Source organism: Phyllobates terribilis, unplaced genomic scaffold (assembly GCF_046119375.1).
Source record: "Phyllobates terribilis strain yellow unplaced genomic scaffold, ASM4611937v1 Scaffold_11__3_contigs__length_659146591, whole genome shotgun sequence".
In the NCBI taxonomy this organism is placed as follows: Eukaryota; Metazoa; Chordata; class Amphibia; order Anura; family Dendrobatidae; genus Phyllobates; species Phyllobates terribilis.
Genome location: NW_027362771.1, coordinates 480950556 through 480970248, shown reverse-complemented (window position 1 = coordinate 480970248; position 19693 = coordinate 480950556). Strand labels below are relative to the sequence as shown.

General features: G+C 44.4%; 1 protein-coding gene across 1 annotated transcript in view; it reads right to left on the bottom strand.

Annotated features, from left to right (window-relative positions):
* The window catches only part of MAP2K1 (mitogen-activated protein kinase kinase 1), a 57500-nt gene extending 38111 nt beyond the window's left edge, over window positions 1–19389 (bottom strand). The window contains exon 1 of the mRNA XM_073653448.1: window positions 19086–19389. Coding sequence (XP_073509549.1) covers window positions 19086–19165 — 80 coding nt within the window. The 5' untranslated portion in view covers window positions 19166–19389. The remainder of the gene's footprint in view (window positions 1–19085) is intronic.
* Between the last annotated feature and the right edge of the window lie 304 nt (window positions 19390–19693).

Here is a 19693-nt window from a genome sequence, read left to right as displayed (position 1 = left end):
ACACTGGCATTCAGTGACACTCTAGTAGGACACATGGCCTGAATAATGCAAATCACTTATAGAAAAATAATGAATAAACTCAACAATATGCTCTCAGTGAATTTGAATAGGATGTTCTCCATATAAAAATGCATTTTTACATAAATCTTATGTAAATGACAAAAGAAAAAAAAAGAGAAACAATGGTAAGGCTTCATACTGTTCTTAGCTCGTAGCTCAGTGCTCAGCAGACTGGTTCTAGGGATGAGCTGCCTGACAATTTCAAGAAGAAGGCTATAAAAGGTAGCCTATCCATATGAACCAGACTAATATACAATCATGGTCGAAAGTGTCGTCACCCTTGAAATTGCTCTAGAAAATAAAGCATTTCTCCCAGAAAATTACTGCAAATACACGTTTTGTTATACACATGTCTATTTCCTTTGGTTTCACACCCTTTGTAATAAATAACTGCAATCAATCACTTCCTACTGTACATCCATCAGCAAGCTTCTTACACCTCTCAACTGGAAGTTTGGAGAACTCTCCTTTTACAAACTGCTCCAGGTCTCATTTGAAGGCGCCTTCTCCCAACAGCAATTTGGAGATATCTCCACAGGTGTTCAATGGGATTTAGATGCGGGCTCATTGCTGGCCACTTCAGAACTCTCCAGCTCTTTATTTCCATCCATTTCTGGATGCTTCTTGAAGTATTTTTGGGGTCATTGTCCAGCTAGAAGACCCATGACCTAGGATACAAACCCAGCTTTCTGACACTGGGCACTATATTGCGACCCAAAATCCTTTGGTAATCTTAAAATTTCAGGATGCCTTGCACATAGTCAAGGCACCCAGTGCCGGCAAAACAACCCCAAATCATCTTTGAACCTCCACCATATTTGACTGTGTTCCTTTCTCTGTAGGCCTCATTCAGATTTCGGTAAACAGTAGAATGACATTCTTTACCAAAACAGCTCTATCTTGGTCTCAGCTGTTCACAAGACACTTTCCCAGAAGGATTTTGGCTTACTCACGTACATTTTGGCAAACTGCAGTCTAGCTTTTATATGTCTTTGTATCAACAGTTGGGTCCCCCCTAAGTCTCCTGCCATAGCATTTCATTTCATTCAAATGTCGACGAACAGCTTGTGCGGCCACTGATGCACCCGGAGCTTGCAGGACAGCCTGAATTTCTTTGGAACTTGATTGGGGCTACTTATACACCATCCAAACTATCATGCGTTGCAACCTTTCAATATTTTTTGCTCTGCCCTCCACCTGCAGCGAAATTAGCTACAGTGGCATGGGTTGTTAACTTCTTGATTATGTTAAGTATTGTGGACAAAGGAACATCAACATCTCTGGAGATGGACTTGTGACCTTGAGATTGTTGATATTCTTCAACAATTTTGGTTCTCAAGTCCTCAGACAGGTCTCTTCTTCTCTTTCTGTTCTTCATGCTTAGTGTGGCACACACAGGCACACAATACAAAGACTGATTCAACTGCTCCCCTAGTTATCTGGTTTCATGTGGGATTTTCATATTGCCCACACCTGTTACTTACCACAGGTGAGTTTGAATGAGTATCACATGCTTGAAACAAAGTTGTTTACTCACAATCCTGGAAAGGTGCCAACTATTCTGTCCAGTCCATTTTTGGGGTATTGTGTGAAATGATGTCCAAATTGCCTTTTTTTTGTGTTGTTCCAATACACACAAAGGAAATAAAACATGTGTATAACAAAACACGTGTAATGGCAATAATTTTCTGGAAATTTCAAGGGTGCCAACACTTTTGGCCATGACTGTATGTAACTTAGGCCAAGCTGCTTTGCCCTTCTCTCCACAGTCAGTCAGTGGGAACCTGAAATCAGAAAATTACCTATTAAGATAATCCCAGACTCCTGCAGGGAATTAGGTGACAATTACAATGATGTTTTAGCTATAGTATGAGTGTAGTGGTTTTGCTATAATTATCAAGTAAAAACTTGCTTCCAAGAGTAGAAAACCGTTACTCTGAGTCATCGGGACGATACAGTATACTGCTGGGTCACCGAGTCATGGTTTGAAGAAACGCCTTCTCGCTTTCATTTAATCGCTCCAGCCAGGTGACGTCAGCGCCGATGTTTTTTGCAATCTAGCACAGACACTGGCATGATCTGGGCTCAGAACGCCTGTCATGCTGCGCAGTGAGCTTTGTGGGGATGATATGTATACACCTTGGCTCACTGCGCAGCATGACAGGCGTTCTGAGCCAAGATCATGCCAGTGTCTGTGCTGGATTGCAAAGACGACGGCGCCGCCGATGTAATCTCGCTGGTGTGACCAGTCTAAAAGAGAAGGCGTTTCGTCAAATCACTCGGCCAGTAAACCGAACTGTATAACTCCAGGTAATGTTTTTTTTTTTTACTCTTGGAGGCAAGTTTTTACTTGATAATTATACTGTTTAGCTAAAAACATCATTGCAATTATCACGTAATTATCTGCAAGATTATCTTAATAGGCAATTTTTTTTTATGTCATGTTCCCTTTAAGGGAATCTCTGCAGATTAAATGGCACAGCCAATATCAGTTAATCATCCAGTAGCATAGCAGGGGGTGGGTGGTTACACTGGGCGTATAATTCTAAGAGGCGCAAAATTTCAAAATAAAAGTAAAAAAAAAAAAAAAAAAAGTAGCTGTAGCATTCTAAGTGCCAAAGATCCAGGGAAGTGCACAAGCCCCCAGCTTCTGTCAGGGCTGTGGAGTCGGTAAGCCAAATCCCCGACTCCACGAATCCCTCATACATGGCTCATGTCTAGGTGATAAATTTACTGTAGCACAGATTCATTTCAGGTAAAAGTCTAGACCCTTAGATCAGTTATAGGACATTTCATAACTTTACCAAATTCTTATGAAAAAATATTTCCCACAAACTGCATTGAACTACTGTACTCAATTTATTATATATTTTAGGAGTCAGTCCGTTTAATACCGACTCAGACTCCACCAAAATGGGCTCCGACTCAGACTCCACAGCCCTGGCTTCTGTGCCCAGGATATCTGGGTAAAGCTGATACAGATGGAGCCACGGGCTCCCTGCCCTACCACTCGCCATCATGTTGCAGGCCTAAGGCCCCCAAGACATTACTGCATTGTGCTGCCTGTGCCGACCAACTCTGTGTACAAGAGAGAAGGAGGACTCGGACACTCGGATTACGGTAGCAAAATATTTTTTTTGTTAAGGGTAGCACAAAGGTGCATTATTACTTTTAGAGGGAGCATCATTAATTTTTAAGGGACAACTAAGGGGGCATTATTACTAGGTCAATATTTGCCTTGGGCATTGGCAACCAATACTACGCCACTATAATCAGCAGACAATCCATGGAACTAAAAAGGAAGTTCCACTTTTACAACCAGTTTGTAAATCTACATTGCCAATTCCCTGACCCTAGTGTGTGAGTGCCCTGGTTCACCAGACTGCCACTTCTGTCCCCATGTGCCGCTGACAATCCATCAGAGGAATGTCCCGGGGATTACCGGATGCCATCAACTTGTACAGTATTTCCCTGACCCCAGTCTAGATGTTTGCAAAGCAACCCTGACAGTTAACCCCTCAGTGAATCTACTCCTATCATACTGTAAGATATTATATCATGCATTTCCTCACGTTTCCGACATTTAATTGCGTGGGCACAGCGTGGGTCGTTTCATCTTTTTATTCTTTACATGCACATAGCTGTATTAACTCTTTCTGTGCATTCACCTTGAAGAAATAAGCAGCCCAAATTAATGAAACTTTTGTGTTGCATTTCCAGTTTGCACCCTGGATTTTGGGGACATAAAACCATTGTTCTGCATTAATTGCCTTCGTTGGATTTCCTCATGTAAAGACAAGGTCCTGTCTATAGACATCGGAGCGTTAATAGATTCTGTAGGCGGCAAGACGTTGCAAAAGTTGTATTTATACAGATTCGGCTTGTTTCCAATGCCTCTGTTGCTAAGCAGCATAAATAACAAGTACATCCTTACAATACAGCCCCCTAATCAAACACACCTCCCCCACTATCTGCTTGCATGGATCATTCAGTTGCTCTTCTCTACAGATACATACTGCAGTGTAAGCCTGTCCGCATGCAAGGCAATTGCACCATGCTGCTGCAACAAGTAATGTGTATTACACTAAAGTTTATGCAATACCATATGGCAAATTGCAGGGTTTTTTCCCCTGTAGGCCTTTTGCTGTGCTTTTTTTACCAATAAACTTCAATTGGTAAAACAAAAAATTACTTTAAAAGCAACAAATAAAAGCTACACTGTAAATACAGCAAAGATTGTTTTTTTTTTTATAAACTGTATTAAGCACAAACAAGATAAAAGTAATATTTAAAAGAGGGATTGCAAAAACATATCAAGATTTGAGTATTTTTATCTCTCAAGGCCGATAACAAGAATCTAAAGCAATGGGTCAGTGATACACAGCCAACCTTGCCCACAGAAATCTGTAAATCAACCTTTCTTCTTTAGAGCAGATCTGTCATCAAATTATGGTTTCTGGTAAAGGGAGCCTGTCGTGATATGCATGCACTCCCGTCTGTGGGCAGCATGGTACAGAGCATTAAGCATGCACTCCCGTCTGTGGGCAGCATGGTACAGAGCATTAAGCATGCACTCCCGTCTGTGGGCAGCATGGTACAGAGCATTAAGCATGCACTCCCGTCTGTGGGCAGCATGGTACAGAGCATTAAGCATGCACTCCCGTCTGTGGGCAGCATGGTACAGAGCATTAAGCATGCACTCCCGTCTGTGGGCAGCATGGTACAGAGCATTAAGCATGCACTCCCGTCTGTGGGCAGCATGGTACAGAGCATTAAGCATGCACTCCCGTCTGTGGGCAGCATGGTACAGAGCATTAAGCATGCACTCCCGTCTGTGGGCAGCATGGTACAGAGCATTAAGCATGCACTCCCGTCTGTGGGCAGCATGGTACAGAGCATTAAGCATGCACTCCCGTCTGTGGGCAGCATGGTACAGAGCATTAAGCATGCACTCCCGTCTGTGGGCAGCATGGTACAGAGCATTAAGCATGCACTCCCGTCTGTGGGCAGCATGGTACAGAGCATTAAGCATGCACTCCCATCTGTGGGCAGCATGGTACAGAGCATATGCATGCACTCCCATCTGTGGGCAGCATGGTACAGAGCATATGCATGCACTCCCATCTGTGGGCAGCATTGTACAGAGCATATGCATGCACTCCCATCTGTGGGCAGCATTGTACAGAGCAGGCGAGTAAAGCAGATTGATGAACAGAACAACTTGTATTTCATTGATTTACATCTCTGCTATTTTTATGTTCAGAAGTCCAGTGGATGGTTCTACTTATTGTCTGTTTTCTGTGTAAGCACAAGCATATAGGGCTGTCAGTCACTTTCAGGACCGCCCACTGGACTCCTAAGAATAAAAAGAGCAAGGGTTTAAAGAGAATCTGTCAGCAGGTTTTTGCTATATAATCTGAAGACAGCAGAAGATAGAGGGTGAAACACAGAATTCAGGAATGTGCCACTTGTCAAAGTGCTGTTTACAAATTGTGAAAGATTTATCAAAGATTAACATTGCTGGACTAATCCGGCAACTAAGCACCTCACCGTCTATGGACTTTGTACATGAAGAGCCAGGTGTGGGCAGGGTCAGCTGTGGTGTGGGTGGGGTCAGCTTTCTCAGCTCTGCTTCATTTTAAATCTAAAAGCTCTGATTTTGTGATAACAGCAGCACCCTGTAATCTAAGTGATACATCGTTGTATTCAGCTTCTCTTTGCCTACCTCAGGCTGCTCTCAGATGAGGCTGCAAAAACCTGATGAGATTCCCTTTAAATCAATAAAAGACAAGTTAAATTTAATATTTTGTCCTCTTTCTCTACTTTTGCTCTATAAAATTCAGGTCTAACACTATATGACAGGTTCTCAACAATAAAACCAAATGTTATACAAAAACACTGCACCATTTGGGGTAGTACAAGTAGATTTATAGGATCCTTTTCCAGTGGCTATGTACAAACTTCATAGCCATAGGACCAGAGCAGTGAGAGCCTCCTACTACCTGCAGCATCCCCAGTGCCTCTTCTGATTTAGTAGGCCCTGTAACATCATTACATTACAGCACGATACAAGCTTTAAGCCCGTGGGGCCTACAAATCATAAGAAGTGTAGAGAACGCCATAGGTCAGTGCTGGCGAACCGGTGGCACGCAGAGCCCTCCCTAAGGGCAAGCTCGCCATCACCTCAGCGCTAGTGCTCCTGGACTGAGCCCAGCGGGCGAGGACTTGGAGCCCGCCGACGCCAGCCCCTACTTCAGCTAGATGTGCGTTCTCAGACGTACATCTAGCTGAAGTGTATTGCAGCGCACAAACTTGCCAGGCCCTTGAGCTGCAATATACGCTCTGCTGGGCAATCAGAGGCCAGCAGCTGACGTCAGCATTCATATGACTGGGCGCATGGCAGTGACATCATGCGCCCCAGTCACTTGCAAACTGGAGTCAGCAGCCAGCTTCAGAATACGACGCGGCGGGGACAGGAAGGAAAAAGGAAGGCGGCACAGGCAGGATGGGGGCACATATACACCGGGGGGCGGGGGGGGGGGCAGGGAAGCATATACCAGGATTTGAAGACCACATACAAGGATTGGGGCAGCATATTCTTTATATCTGAAGTCTCACACCCCTGCTCCAGTCTGTGGCTGCTCTATGCTGCCCCCGCCTGCTCTCTGTAGGAGTTGTTGTTTTTTTCTAAACTAAAGCAGTGTGGGCACTTGGTGATAAATAAGTGGGTTTTGGGTTGCAGCTTGGGCACTCTGTCTCTTAAAGGTTCGCCATCACTGCCATAGGTAGTAGAAGGTTTGCAGTACTCTGGTCCAACGGCCAATGATTACAATGTTTCTGCTGGACTAGGGTCCTGTAAATCTTTTTGATAAAGAATTAGACTCAGTTATTAGATTGCAAGATTTATGAGTGAAGATGGAACTGAAAAGAAAGTTCCACACTCACAAATATTCTGATTTTTTTTTTTTTGCTTGATCTCATATGGATATATGGTAACACACTACAGCACTATATAGTCTGATCTTGCCGTCATACTGCCTTCTATCTGTATGAAGGCAGAATCAGACAACAGAATCCCTTTAATTATAGCTCCCAATGCTAATCCCTTCCTCTCAACCTTCATTGAAGGCTTTTCTAAATCATAAGAGTGATGTGAGGCCCTGAGCTCATTGGTACATAATCCTGCAGTCATACCCCATTCTATCAGTACTCTACTACTCGCTTACTTACTGAACTTTAGTAGATGAATGGAATAGACTAGGACTACAGGATTTGACTGTAGGGTTTGTTTGTGATTTGTTACCATAGAGACACACAGGTCTGCATAGGAGCTGTAGACGTAAAATAAAAGTTTTATAATTAAGACTATTGTAAGGCAGCTCTATTCATCACGCTGGGGGTACTCGATTCATCGGGTCAATTAAAGCACTCATGCAACGTCTTTCCTGGATTTCACAATCCAGCAGTTTATTATTTATCATAAACCGCTCATAACCGAGTCCATCTCAGTGGCTCGCCGACATATTACACATATAATGTCCAAGAGTCTTTCCAGTGACAGATATGTCCACTTGGCTCCAGATACAGCCTTCAGCAAGGTAACAATATAAATGTCCACATCAAACAGCGTTTTTACCTTTGCCGGGTTTTAGCTGCTTCTGTCAGCTCTGTTCTGCCACCGCTGTGGATATAAGGCTTCCCAGATGGGCCTCCGGGCCTCGTACCTTCAAAGGCTACTGGTATCTCAAAACACAGGGGAGATCCAGCCTCTGCCTTCCAGGCTAGTGGAGTCCCACACAGGGACCAGGCCTCACCAGGCCAACGGTGTCCCACACACAGGGAACAGACCTCACGCCTTTCACACTGTCTCAAAAGCACCAAGATTTATATATCCTCCTACAGGACCTGTGCTGATGTCACAGTCATGTGATCAGTCCTTCTGTGTGCACAGGACCTGAGCTGATGTCACAGTCATGTGATCAGTCACCTGAGGGAGAGGAACACACCCTGGACCATTACAGTAATGCCGCTGCATTACACTATATACAAAGTTGCTTCAGTTTGTATTTCTGATGCATTTGAGCAATAAATGGTTAAAAAGGAAAACATAGCTTTTATGTCAACAAGTTCAAAATAATTTTAGCAGATAAATTTACTGTAAAATCAACAGGACAGGTGCTCAGAGGTATACACACCTTACAGATATATAGACATAATTACCGTAAGTGTCTTATAATTAGATAGCAGAAACTCAGCATCCAGAGGGATTCATAAAGAGGAGGGTAAGGTGAAGACGCAGGTGTCAGGTATGGAAGAAACAGAAAAACAAAGTCCTAATACCAAGTACTCCACTGCTATGTACTCTGCCGTATCAGTGCTCCCCGCTGGTCATTGTTTACTTGGCTTTAGCAGTGTTTTAATGAGTATAAGGAATGGCTGAAAAAGTAGCATGTTCCAGTCCGCAGGTCATCACTGCAGTCAAGGAAATTGTGTCCAGAGGGGGAAGGCAAGAGGGGCAGCGTTGGATTGGCAGGGAGATGAGTTATTGGTCTTTTATTCTCCCCTCCTACATTTGCTGAATGATTGCAAACCGTGTTTCTTTGTGAACCACAAGAAAACAGGTCCGTTTTTTTCTGCCAGCAGGGATGATAAGGGCCAATACAAGTCTATGGGTCCGTGAAAAACACGTACAGTGCACAAGTGGCATCTGTGTACAGTACATGTTTAACACTGTACATATTTAACATTGCAAAGTATAAGAGAAGCTTTGTAATTTCATTCTTTCTTCATCTACACCGGAAAAAAACTGATCCAAAACACTGATGACAGAGCTACTGTTTTTTCCGGTACCGGTTTGATACTGACTTGTGAAGGGGGTCATAGATCGCATCATCAGTAAGATAGCGAGCGCTGTAAGTGTAAGGGGGAAGACTGGGGTGTAAGTACTTTCAGAACAAGGGATCCGGAACTGCCGGGGCTGTGCCTCTGGTTGCAGGGGGAAGACAGACTGCAAGCTCAGGGGTCAGGTGACCGGGAAGCTGGGGGCGTGTCCAGAGCCAGAGCTCAGGGGTCAGGTGACTGGGAGCTGGGGGTGTGTCTAGGAAGAGGGAGAAAAAGGAGTTTTGCGCTGGAAAGCAGGCAGTTGACAGTTGGAGTCAAGTCCGACTAGAGGGAGAAGAGGCGCAGGGTCCGTGAAGCCGAGCAAGTGAGGTGCAGTGTTATGGACTAGGGGCTCAGAGGGTCAAACCAGAGACCGCCCGCTGCCGCCAGAAGACAGAGCATTGTTTAGGCGGGGAAGCCAGAAGAAAATAACACCGGCATCAGCCTTGTGGGGAATATGAGTCAGCTAAGTGTAAAACTGCCGATTACAACCGTCTCGACTCTGCTACATCTAGCCAAACTGTGGATTGTCAGTTATAGCCTTTTACCTGCTACTCCCCTTGTTATCCCCATATTTGCCCTGTTACTCCCTGTGTGGAGATTGACCCTGTTATAATAAATCCCCCCCCCCTGATTATTAACCCCGTACTGGCTACTCTGTTTCTGTGTCACTGCATCTAAAGTACCTGTGTCACATAAGCACTGGAGAATCTTTGTCATTTATTAATTTTTTCATACGTGAAAATCACTGATGAACCACTGGTAGTAAATACTGAAACAGTGAACAAACACTGATGAAAATCTGATTAAATACACTGATAACACTCAAACGATTTTTTTTTTTCATAAATCAGAAACCATGGACGTCAGAATGAGGCCTAAAGACAGTAACCTAGCAGCAAGAGCAGGACGCTGCCCAGCACGGACCGAACAAGGACTCAAGAAGAGGGAGTTAGAAAAAGGTTCATACTGCAAAGTCCTGTTTCTGTTGAAAGTGAAGGTACACTTTAAAAGGATCTGTCTGGTATCAAAGAGTTAAAGGCTGAGGGGATATGCCTAGGATAAATCATCAGCGTGTAACTGGCATGTGTCCTACCAGTGGGATCCCCGCTGATCAGAAAGGAGAAAGGGTTCATCGTATCAAACAACACATTGATGCAAATGAACACATAGTGAATATTCCTACGATATTGGTTACAAAATTAATGGAATTTGCAGCACTTCAGTTTATAGCAAAATTGCTCCAAAATATGGTACAATATAAACAGAAATCAGATTTTACACCATATGCCCTTTTATCAATAGTCTTAGGACCTCCCATTTATACAAAATGTCAAATTATGCCAGTATACCCCCAATTCTCTCACTTACATGTATGAAGGCATCAGTAAATTTGCAAAAAAGGTTATATATCTACATATACACACAGTCAAGGCTGAAAGTATTGGCATCCTTGAAATTGTTCTAGAAAATTAAGTATTTCTCCCTGAAAATTATTGCAATTACACATGTTTTGTTATACACATTTATTTCCTTTGTGTGTATTGGAACAATACAAAAAAAAAAAAAAACAGGGAAAAAAGGGCAAATTTGACATAAGTTCCCACAAATCCCCAAAAATGGGGCAGACAATTGTTGGCACCTTTCCAAAATGATGCTTGTTTAAACTCTCCTGTGGCAAGTAACAAGTGTGGACAATATGAAAATTACACCTGAAACCAGATAAAGGTGGGGAAGGGGGTGAGGAGTTGAGTCAATCTTTGCATATTGTGCCTGTGTAAGCTACAATTATCACGGAGAACAGAAAGAGGAGAAGAGAACTGTCTGAGGACTTGAGAGCCAAAATTGTTGAAAAATATCAACAATCCCAAGATTACAAGTCCATCTCCAGAGATCTTGATGTTCTTTGGTGCAAAGTGCGAAACATAATCAACAAGTTTACAACTCATGACACTGTAGCTAATCTTCCTGGATGTGGATGGCAGAGGAAAAATTGATTAAACGGTTGCAACGCAGGATAGTCTGGATGGTGTATAAGGAGCCCCAATCAAGTTCCAATGAAATTCAAGCTGTCTTGCAGGCTCAGGGTGCAATGGTGTCCGCGTGAACTATCCGTCGACATTTGAATGAAATGAAACGCTATGGCAGAAGACCCAGGAGGACCCCACTGCTGACACAGACATAAAAAAGCTAAATCGCAGTTAGCCAAAATGTATGTGAGTAAGCCATAGGCTGTGTGCCCACGATGCATTTTTTAAGCGTTTCCGCAGCGGCAAAAACGCTTAAAAAACGCATGGTAGAAGGCCTGCCATGTTCCCTAATGATAATCCGCATGTGCTGTACACATGCTGTGGAAATTTCCGCTGCGGATTATCATTGAGGAAAAAAAACGCAGCACTACCAATTATTTTGCGGAAGTGCTGTGTTTTCGCCGACATTGACTTGCATTAGAACGCGCCAATTCCGCAAGACTGCATCTGTACTTGCGTAATTGGCGCGTTCTAATGTGAGGATGGTACCCGGGTGTGGAGGACAGGAGACTCTCCTCCGAACCCAGGTACCATTAAAAGCTGTAAAAAAAAAGAATAAAATAAAGATTATATTCACCTTCCGATGGCCCCCGGCCTCCTTCCCTGTGCTTGCCTGCAGATCGCGCAGGACTGAAGGACCTGCGGTGACGTCACAGTCATGTGACGGCAGGTCCTTCAGTACAGCGTACCGCGATCTGCCGGCAGTCAGCACAGGAGCGCAGCAAGACTCCGGGGACCATCGGAAGGTAAGTATAGGTTTATTTTTTATTTTTTGACATTCCCTCGGGTCACACTATATAAATCCATGCCGCTTGCATGGATTTATATAGTGTGACCAAGTTGACAAGCACTTTCCAAGTGATGCTAAAATCGCTTGGAAACCGCTTGTCAATCCGCATGCGGAAATGCAAGTGAAGAACGCTTCATTTCTGCATCTCCCTGGCAGGAAAAACACATGTACAATCCGCATGCGTTTTTTTCTGCCAGGGAGATGCAGAATCGCTCAGGAAAAAATCCTGAGCATTTCCGCATCGTGGGCACATAGCCATAATCCTTTTGTGAAAGCGTCTTGTGGACAGATGAGACCAAGATAGAGCTTTTTGGTAAAACTCATCATTACCAAACGAGTTTGGGTTGCAATGTAGTGCCCAGTGTCAGAAAGATGGGTTTGCGTCCTAGGTCATGGGTCTTCCAGCAGGACAATGACCCCAAGCATACTTCAAGAAGCACCTAGAAATCCCATTGCTTAAAATTGCTGTTAGGAGAAGGCGCCTTCAAATATGAGACCTGGAACAGTTTGTAAAAGAAGACTGATACAAAATTCCATTGAGAGGTGTAAGAAGCTTGCTGATGGTTATACGAAACCACAGTTATTTATGCCAAAGGGTGTGCAACCAAATATTAAGTTGAGTGTGTCCGGCCCATTTTGGAGTTTTGTGTGAAGTTATGTCCAATTTGCCATTTTTTCTTCTGTTTTTTTTTTTTGTGATGTTCCAATACACACAAAGGTAATAAACATGTGTATAACAAAAATGTGTAGTTGAAATAAAATTTCTGGGAAAAATACGTTATTTTCTGGAACAATTTCAAGGGTGCCAACACTCTCGGCCACGACTGTATAAACATTTGACTTCATTCATCCTGATTGTTTATCTCCATAAAGCCCTGCTGTCACCCGGTATGGATCAATAATCAAGGCCATTTTTTTTCCTCTTGGCATGTTTTATGAGGCCTGAAGAGACGTATGGAATGAGTAATGTGTTGACTAAAATGTGACTGCTGCAAAATCTTAAAAGTGTATCTGTCGCTACAGGTAACTTTTCAGAATAAGCTCTTGTGCACATGAAGAATAACACTCTTTCTGGCCATTATGTGGCTTGTGTTACGTCATTTTCAACAGTTTACCCTCTGTGGGCTTTATCCAATTTCCAATTCTCTCTGACCTAGCTTATGTGATGTCTCCTCTACATAGCGCACACACAGAGCTATATTCCTGCTCTTTTTTCTTCGTAGCACACAGTATGGAGGAAATTACACAGTATTAGTGAGCTGTGTGGCTGTGAATCCAGCATAAAGTGAAATAAATTTGCTAGAAGCTGCAGCACGATCTGCCTGATCTCTCACTGTGCTGAGTTATCATCACTCCTCCTCCCTCTCCATAGAGCACACGTGAAACCCTGGTCCGCAGGAGGAGTATAACTGGCCCGCGACGCCGGCTGAAAGAAAAGACGTCTGACGTCTCAGTGCAGAGGACGCTGTGCCAAGCAGTGGGGTAATGATAAGAGGTCAGTATTTTTATGCGGGGCCCATTATACTGTATGGAGGTCTGTGTGGGGATTTCAGTTGGAGAATCATGCTATGATGGGGTCACCATACTTTATTGGGGGGGGAACGGTGGAGTACAGTAGGGTCATCATACTATGCATGTTGAGGGTACTTTTGATGAGTTCACTGTGTTGGAATCATACGGTGTTTGGGGGCACTTTTTTGATATCTCACTTTATTATCTGTATTATTCAGTTTTTTTTTCCTTTGTTATTACTTATTAGGTCATTGGGCCATGTGCTTTTTACTTTTCTTACATAACATATATTATTTCAATATGCTAAGATCTATTCATTAAAATGTACTTTGTTCGTGGGACAACCCCTTTAAATTTGTTTCCTTATGAAAAGGTTTGTTATATTTCATGATAAGGAATAAGTTCCTCAACTGTAGTCTTTTTTTTTTTTTAAATAAATATCAAGGTTGGCCCACGACTTTGTCCAAGCTTTTAATTTTGGCGCTTTGTTTATTTGAGGTTGACATCCCTGATTTAGAGGGTATGTGTACCTTTGAATGTCTTCTGACATGTCAAGAAATGTTAGTGGTGGGGGTTCAATGAGGTGACCGGAGGACCTGCTACAATCTACAGTTAAGACCCAATTACATGGGCCAATAATTGGACAAAAGACTTTAGTAGAATGCTTGTTCCCAATCTAGGACTGGGCTGTCATGCTGCATGTTGGATTACCACAGTAACTGAGCGCACTTCAGTGACATCACGCTTCCTGGCCTTATAGGCCGGCTCAGGCATCTGGACATCAACTGAGTATTAAATGGGCTGTCCGGTCTTAGGCTACAAGTCTGCAATCACTGTACGAGACTGCAGACTTGTGAATCCTGTGGACGAGATAACGATTTGTACGAGTGGCGTCATCGCCTCCCGGCTTCAGAGGTGCATTGCGTATGACAAGAAGCAATCTTCTAAACTTCCGGACATATGCATTACGCCTCTGAAGCCGGGAAGTGTACACCCGGCTTTAGAGACGCAGTGACGGTGCCTGAATGAACAGCGAACGTGCGCAGATTTGCATGAGCTGGTCATGAAGCCGGCTCATGCAAATTATGTTATCATTCCCACTGGAAAGAGGACTGACTAGTCTGGGCAACTAGCGCCCCATCGACTAGTTTACAGGGCTGTGGAGTAGGTAAGCCAAACCTCCGACTCCTCAATTTCCATGTCACCGACTCCACGACTCCCTCATACATGGCTCATATTTAAGTGATAAATTTACTGTAGCACAGATTCATCTCCGGTAAAGGTCTAGACCCTTTGATCAGGAATAGGACAGACATTTATAGGACATTTCATAACTTTCCCAAATTCTTATGAAAAAATATTCCCCACAAACTGCATTGAACTACTGTACCCAATTTATTATACATTCTGGGAGTTGGAGTCAGTCCGACTCAGACTCCACAGCCCTGCTAGTCAAAGCCCTGATTAGCATAAGAAACAGGGACAATATAAATGCTTTTTTTAAAGCATTTATTTAACTGAATTATGTTATACAAGGATGGTTGGGGAGGGCGTTTAATCACATATAGCTGTATGCTGCTGGGTTGGAGGGCATGGGGGATCTGACAAGTTCCCTTTTAAGGCCGGATAACCCCTTTAGGGTAGTTGGATCCTCAACACCACTTTACTGGGCTCTGCTACATCGTGTGTGCGCGTGCGTGTGTCCTGACCAACTCAGCCCTGCCTCAACATCTGTACTACACTGCATAGTGAGTCTCTTGACTAATTAAACTATGCTACATCACTGGGCTCTGCTACTCCACCACTGTTTCCTGACCTACTTGAATCAACTTCAACACTCAACTCTGCCGATCGTCTCTCCATAGAGCTACCAGTTATACCCAGCTCTACTAGATCAGCCTTTGACCTCCCTGCGCTGAATCTATTCCTTCATAGCGGACTACAACTCAATTCTTCCAGTAGCCATCCAGTCTCTTCACCTCTGTTGTTCCCATCAGACCACCCTGCTGCACAACAACTGCACATCACCAGGTGAGACCTAACAATTGTCCTGTGTAGACAATGCAAAACACTCTTTTGTTGGCTAATCTCATATGGCCTAAAAATAATTCATGGTATGCAGCACATTTACCTATGGAAACCTGCCGCCAACAATCTGTATGGGGAGTGAGAAATTGTATTAACGATCGCATTTAATCGAGTGTTGATTAAATTGGTATAATGTTGTTGTGCCGAAATCTGCCTGATGGCTAACAGGCTTTCCCCCATTTACTGCTAATTGAAACTGGAAGGGCACATCACATGTTCTATCCTTCAACCACAGGCTAACTTTCAAAGTATGTGTAAAGTGCTAGGGGGCTTCTGTGCCCCCTCAATCTGTTGGTTCTGCTTTGACATTTACTTGGGGTATGGTTCTCCAAAATCAAGCTGGTGCTTCTTGTCTGACAGGAAGAGGAAGCATTGAGATTGGCAAGAGACGTGTCAAAAAGGCTCCACCAGACAGACGGAGGCCAAAAGAGTATCCCTCCTATCCCCAGTCTAGCTGGTGCCGTATGCTGCAAAAACAAAAGGAATAGAATACTGTGATCTATGGGTATGTGCACACGATGCAGAAATGCTTAGGATTTTTTCCTGAGCGTTTCTGCATCTCCCTGGCAGGAAAAAACGCATGGGGATTGTACATGCGTTTTCCTGCCAGGGACATGCGGAAATGAAGTGGTCTTCACTTTCATTTCCGCATGTGGGTTGACAAGCGCTTCCCAAGCGATTTTAGCATCACTTGGAAAGTGCTTGTCAACTTCACACTATATAAATCCATGCAACCGGCATGGATTTATATAGTGTGTGAATGTCAAAAAATAAATATATCCTTACCCTCCGATGGCCCCCGGTGTCCTGCTTCCCTCCGTCCCGGCTGCCGGCAGTGTAAGACTGAAGGACCTGCTGACGTCAGTGTCACGTGACCCGTCACATGACTCTGACGTCAGCGTAGGTCCTGCATTCAACCGGGAACTGCCCGGGAAGCCAGGAGGACACAGCGCGGGACGCCGGAAGGTAAATATATATATATTTTTTATTTTATTCTTTTTTTTTTAAATGGTACCTGGGTCTGGATGAGAGTCCTCTCATCCAGACCCGGGTACCATCCGCACATTAGAACGCATGGAATGCTCATCTACATATACAGTGATGAGGATTCCATGCGTTCTAATGCAAGTCAATGGCGGCGAAAAAGCAGCGTTTCCGCAAAATTAATGGACATGCTGCGGATTTTTGATCGCGTTTACGCTGCGGAAAAATCCGAATCATGGGCACAGCACATGCGGATTTCCATTGGGGAACATTGCTGCCCTTCTACCATGCGTTTTTAATGCGTTTCCGCAGCTGCAGAAACGCCGCAGAAACGCATTAAAAATGCATCGTGTGCATACAGCCATAGGGTCATCCTGAAAAGTAAAAAATATTTTATATATATATATATATTTTTTTTTTCTTTTTTTACAATGGGATCCTAGACTGTCACGAGGTTTTTAAGATGCACCAATTTCACAGATGCCATAATATAGAATGAGAAATTAATTTCAGGTTTGTTTTTTTTCTTTTTTCTCAACTGCTGTAACAATCCAAAAATGCTTTATGCATCTGCCGCAAGTATATGCGTTATTTCTGATTCTTAGAACTTTTTCCGCACAAGCCCCTATGTATTCACCTATTGTTAAGACAAGCATAGCCGGCCAGGTGGATCAGTGTAATCAGACCTGACCACTGTTATACTGGAAAGACACATTGCAAGGATTCTTGCTGTAGCTGGGCAGCATACCAGCCCTCAACCTCCTCACAGATTCATTTCAGCCTAAAGATCCGTGCTAGCATGACAAGCAAGATCCACCGCCTGCTGTGTTCTACAAGGAAAGCAATTTGGAGTATCAGAGAATTGACCCGTCATGTGTATATAGACTGCTGGGATAATGGAGGGTCCCAGCTCAGCATGTCTGGACACTTACAGACCTGTAGCCTCGGCTCCCAGCAGGAGGAGGAGACCTGCACTCTGCACATTCCTGGCATGTCCCAGGGCTCCCTCCTCACCTTCCCAGCCAGACACACCCAGACAGAAGGGAGCACCCCTTACACCAAGCACCACTGGCCCAGCAAAAGCAGCACACGGCCTCAAGAGCTGCATTTTGTATAGAGGATATTAACTTTTTCCTCTAGTATATTCTGACTTCCACAGCAGTTTGTTTGTTATTGATCTGGGTGTCAACATTAAACTGATCAAAATCCCTTTTCAGGGTACATGCTCACACCCCTGCGCAGAATAACACCCCTTTAATTGAGGAGTTCTTTAGGCTGGGCATTGAGTATTTGGTACGGATTTCTAAATTGAAATCTGCATAGTTTCTGAGACAGAAATCAGCTTATTTTTCCACCCTTATTAATTCATTTATATGTGCATTCTTTGCAATCGGAAATGCTGTATAATGCCAGCCCAGCAGATTTCAGGGTATCCATTCAAATGATGAGTAGATGGGTAAAAACCACATCGCACGGCCACGTTCACACGTTCAGTATTTGTAAGCCAAAACCAGGAGTGGGTGATAGAAACACGTCACCACTTCTGTATTTATTATACTTTTCCTGTGATTGTTTCACTCCTGGTTTTGGCTTATAAATACTGATGTAAAATACTGACCACATACTGAACAAATACTGAACGTGGCCTGTTCGTTACTGCAACAAAATTAGACATGCTGCAGCTTCTAAAAGAAAAAAAAATGCAGATTCTACAGCAAAAGCATATGGATGAGATTAAGGTGAAATTAATCCACTTTGCTTGTAGCATAAAATCTGCACTAAATACACAGTGTGTGAACTGAACTTTAAATTCCCCTATATTGACCCTGAAGTAGCAGTGGCACATATCCGGATGCGGCTCTCTGCAGGACACTTTCTTTTTGGCCCCTTAGACTCATAGGTATGATATTTCTAAGGAGTGCGAAGGGGTCATGTGATCCCTCCGAGTACTAATGATTGGCTGGTAAGTCTCATCACAGCACCATGGCTCCTTCTGCCCCTTCCTTTGGCACTCTACAACAGGTTAGCACACTGGTCCCCAACCTTTCTTACCTTGCCAGCCACATTCAGCCATGATAGAAAGTCACTAGCCACATCCACCTCAGCAATGACATTCAGCTCCCATTTCCCCCCATTATTGGTATAATAACAGCTAAAGCTTCCCTATAGAAATCACATGGAGGTGGTATACTTACACCTCAGGGTTACCACCTTAGTAATCGCACACAAAACCACAGTGACAGATATGGCACATCTACTGACTGCCAGTCTAAATGATGGGCTGCCATCCGTGCCATCTTTGGGGCCTCTTCCCTTCCACTATATACATTACTGGCTTTACTAGCAATTGAGAGCTATATATCCAGGACCTGAATACATGGGCCTTTTGCTCCTCACAATGCACAGGTCCACCTGCTTTGTGGGTGATAGCGGCCCCCCTACCTCTTGGGCCCAGTGATATGTCCGCCCCGATATAACATGCAACCATACCCCAGTAGTGACTGTACATGTCCACTATGCCTGCACCACATGCCTCCATGATGCAGACACCCGTAGACCTGGCATGGAGGGGGCACTGCCCTGCAGACACTAGTCCTTGTGCTCCGTGCATCAAGTGTCTCCTCCACTAGAGGAAAAGTCAGGAATGCAAATGGCAGGAAATGCAACAGGACAATGACTCACTGGTAGAAGCAAGTAGCAGAGGGCAGTGCCATCCTCCCACCCTGCCCACGGTCACTTACTCTGCTGATGGGGTCCCGTTCACAGTGGTCCCATCAGGGGTGGGGTTCAGCTGGATGGGTCCGGGCTTCCTCTTGGGCATGTTGCTCCTTGGTGTGAGGCGCTGCCAGCAGTCAGGTAGAACGGCGGTGCTGTACTATGCTCGATGCCGTACTGTGCTCGGTGCTGTGCTGTCACTCTCCTTCCTTCTGCATTCAGGGGGAGTGCTGCGTGTTACCTTCAGTCCCTGCTATCAGCAGCAGCCAATGGGAGGAGCCCACAGACAGACAGAGGGACCGCGGAAACACGTCATGCGAGGTAGAGCGGGGAGCAGGCGCGCCCCCTGGTGGTGCAGGAGCGGCGCGTCAGTCTTGCTAATGGGAAGTTGCAGCGCTCACATGCAGACTAGCGGCCAGAAAGGCTTCACATGGAGGCGGGCGCTGCTCCAATATCCTATGTATGGGTGCTGTTATCTGACAGGAACTGTGGGTGTTGGATTTTGCAGCCATTTCATTTGTTTGATTTAGTTGTATATCCTATTCTTGTTATTCCTCTATCATCCTGGGGGTCCAACAGCGGAGACCCTCCCAGAGCCCAAGACTGGGCCAGGGCTAGTACTGCTGTCAGGGAG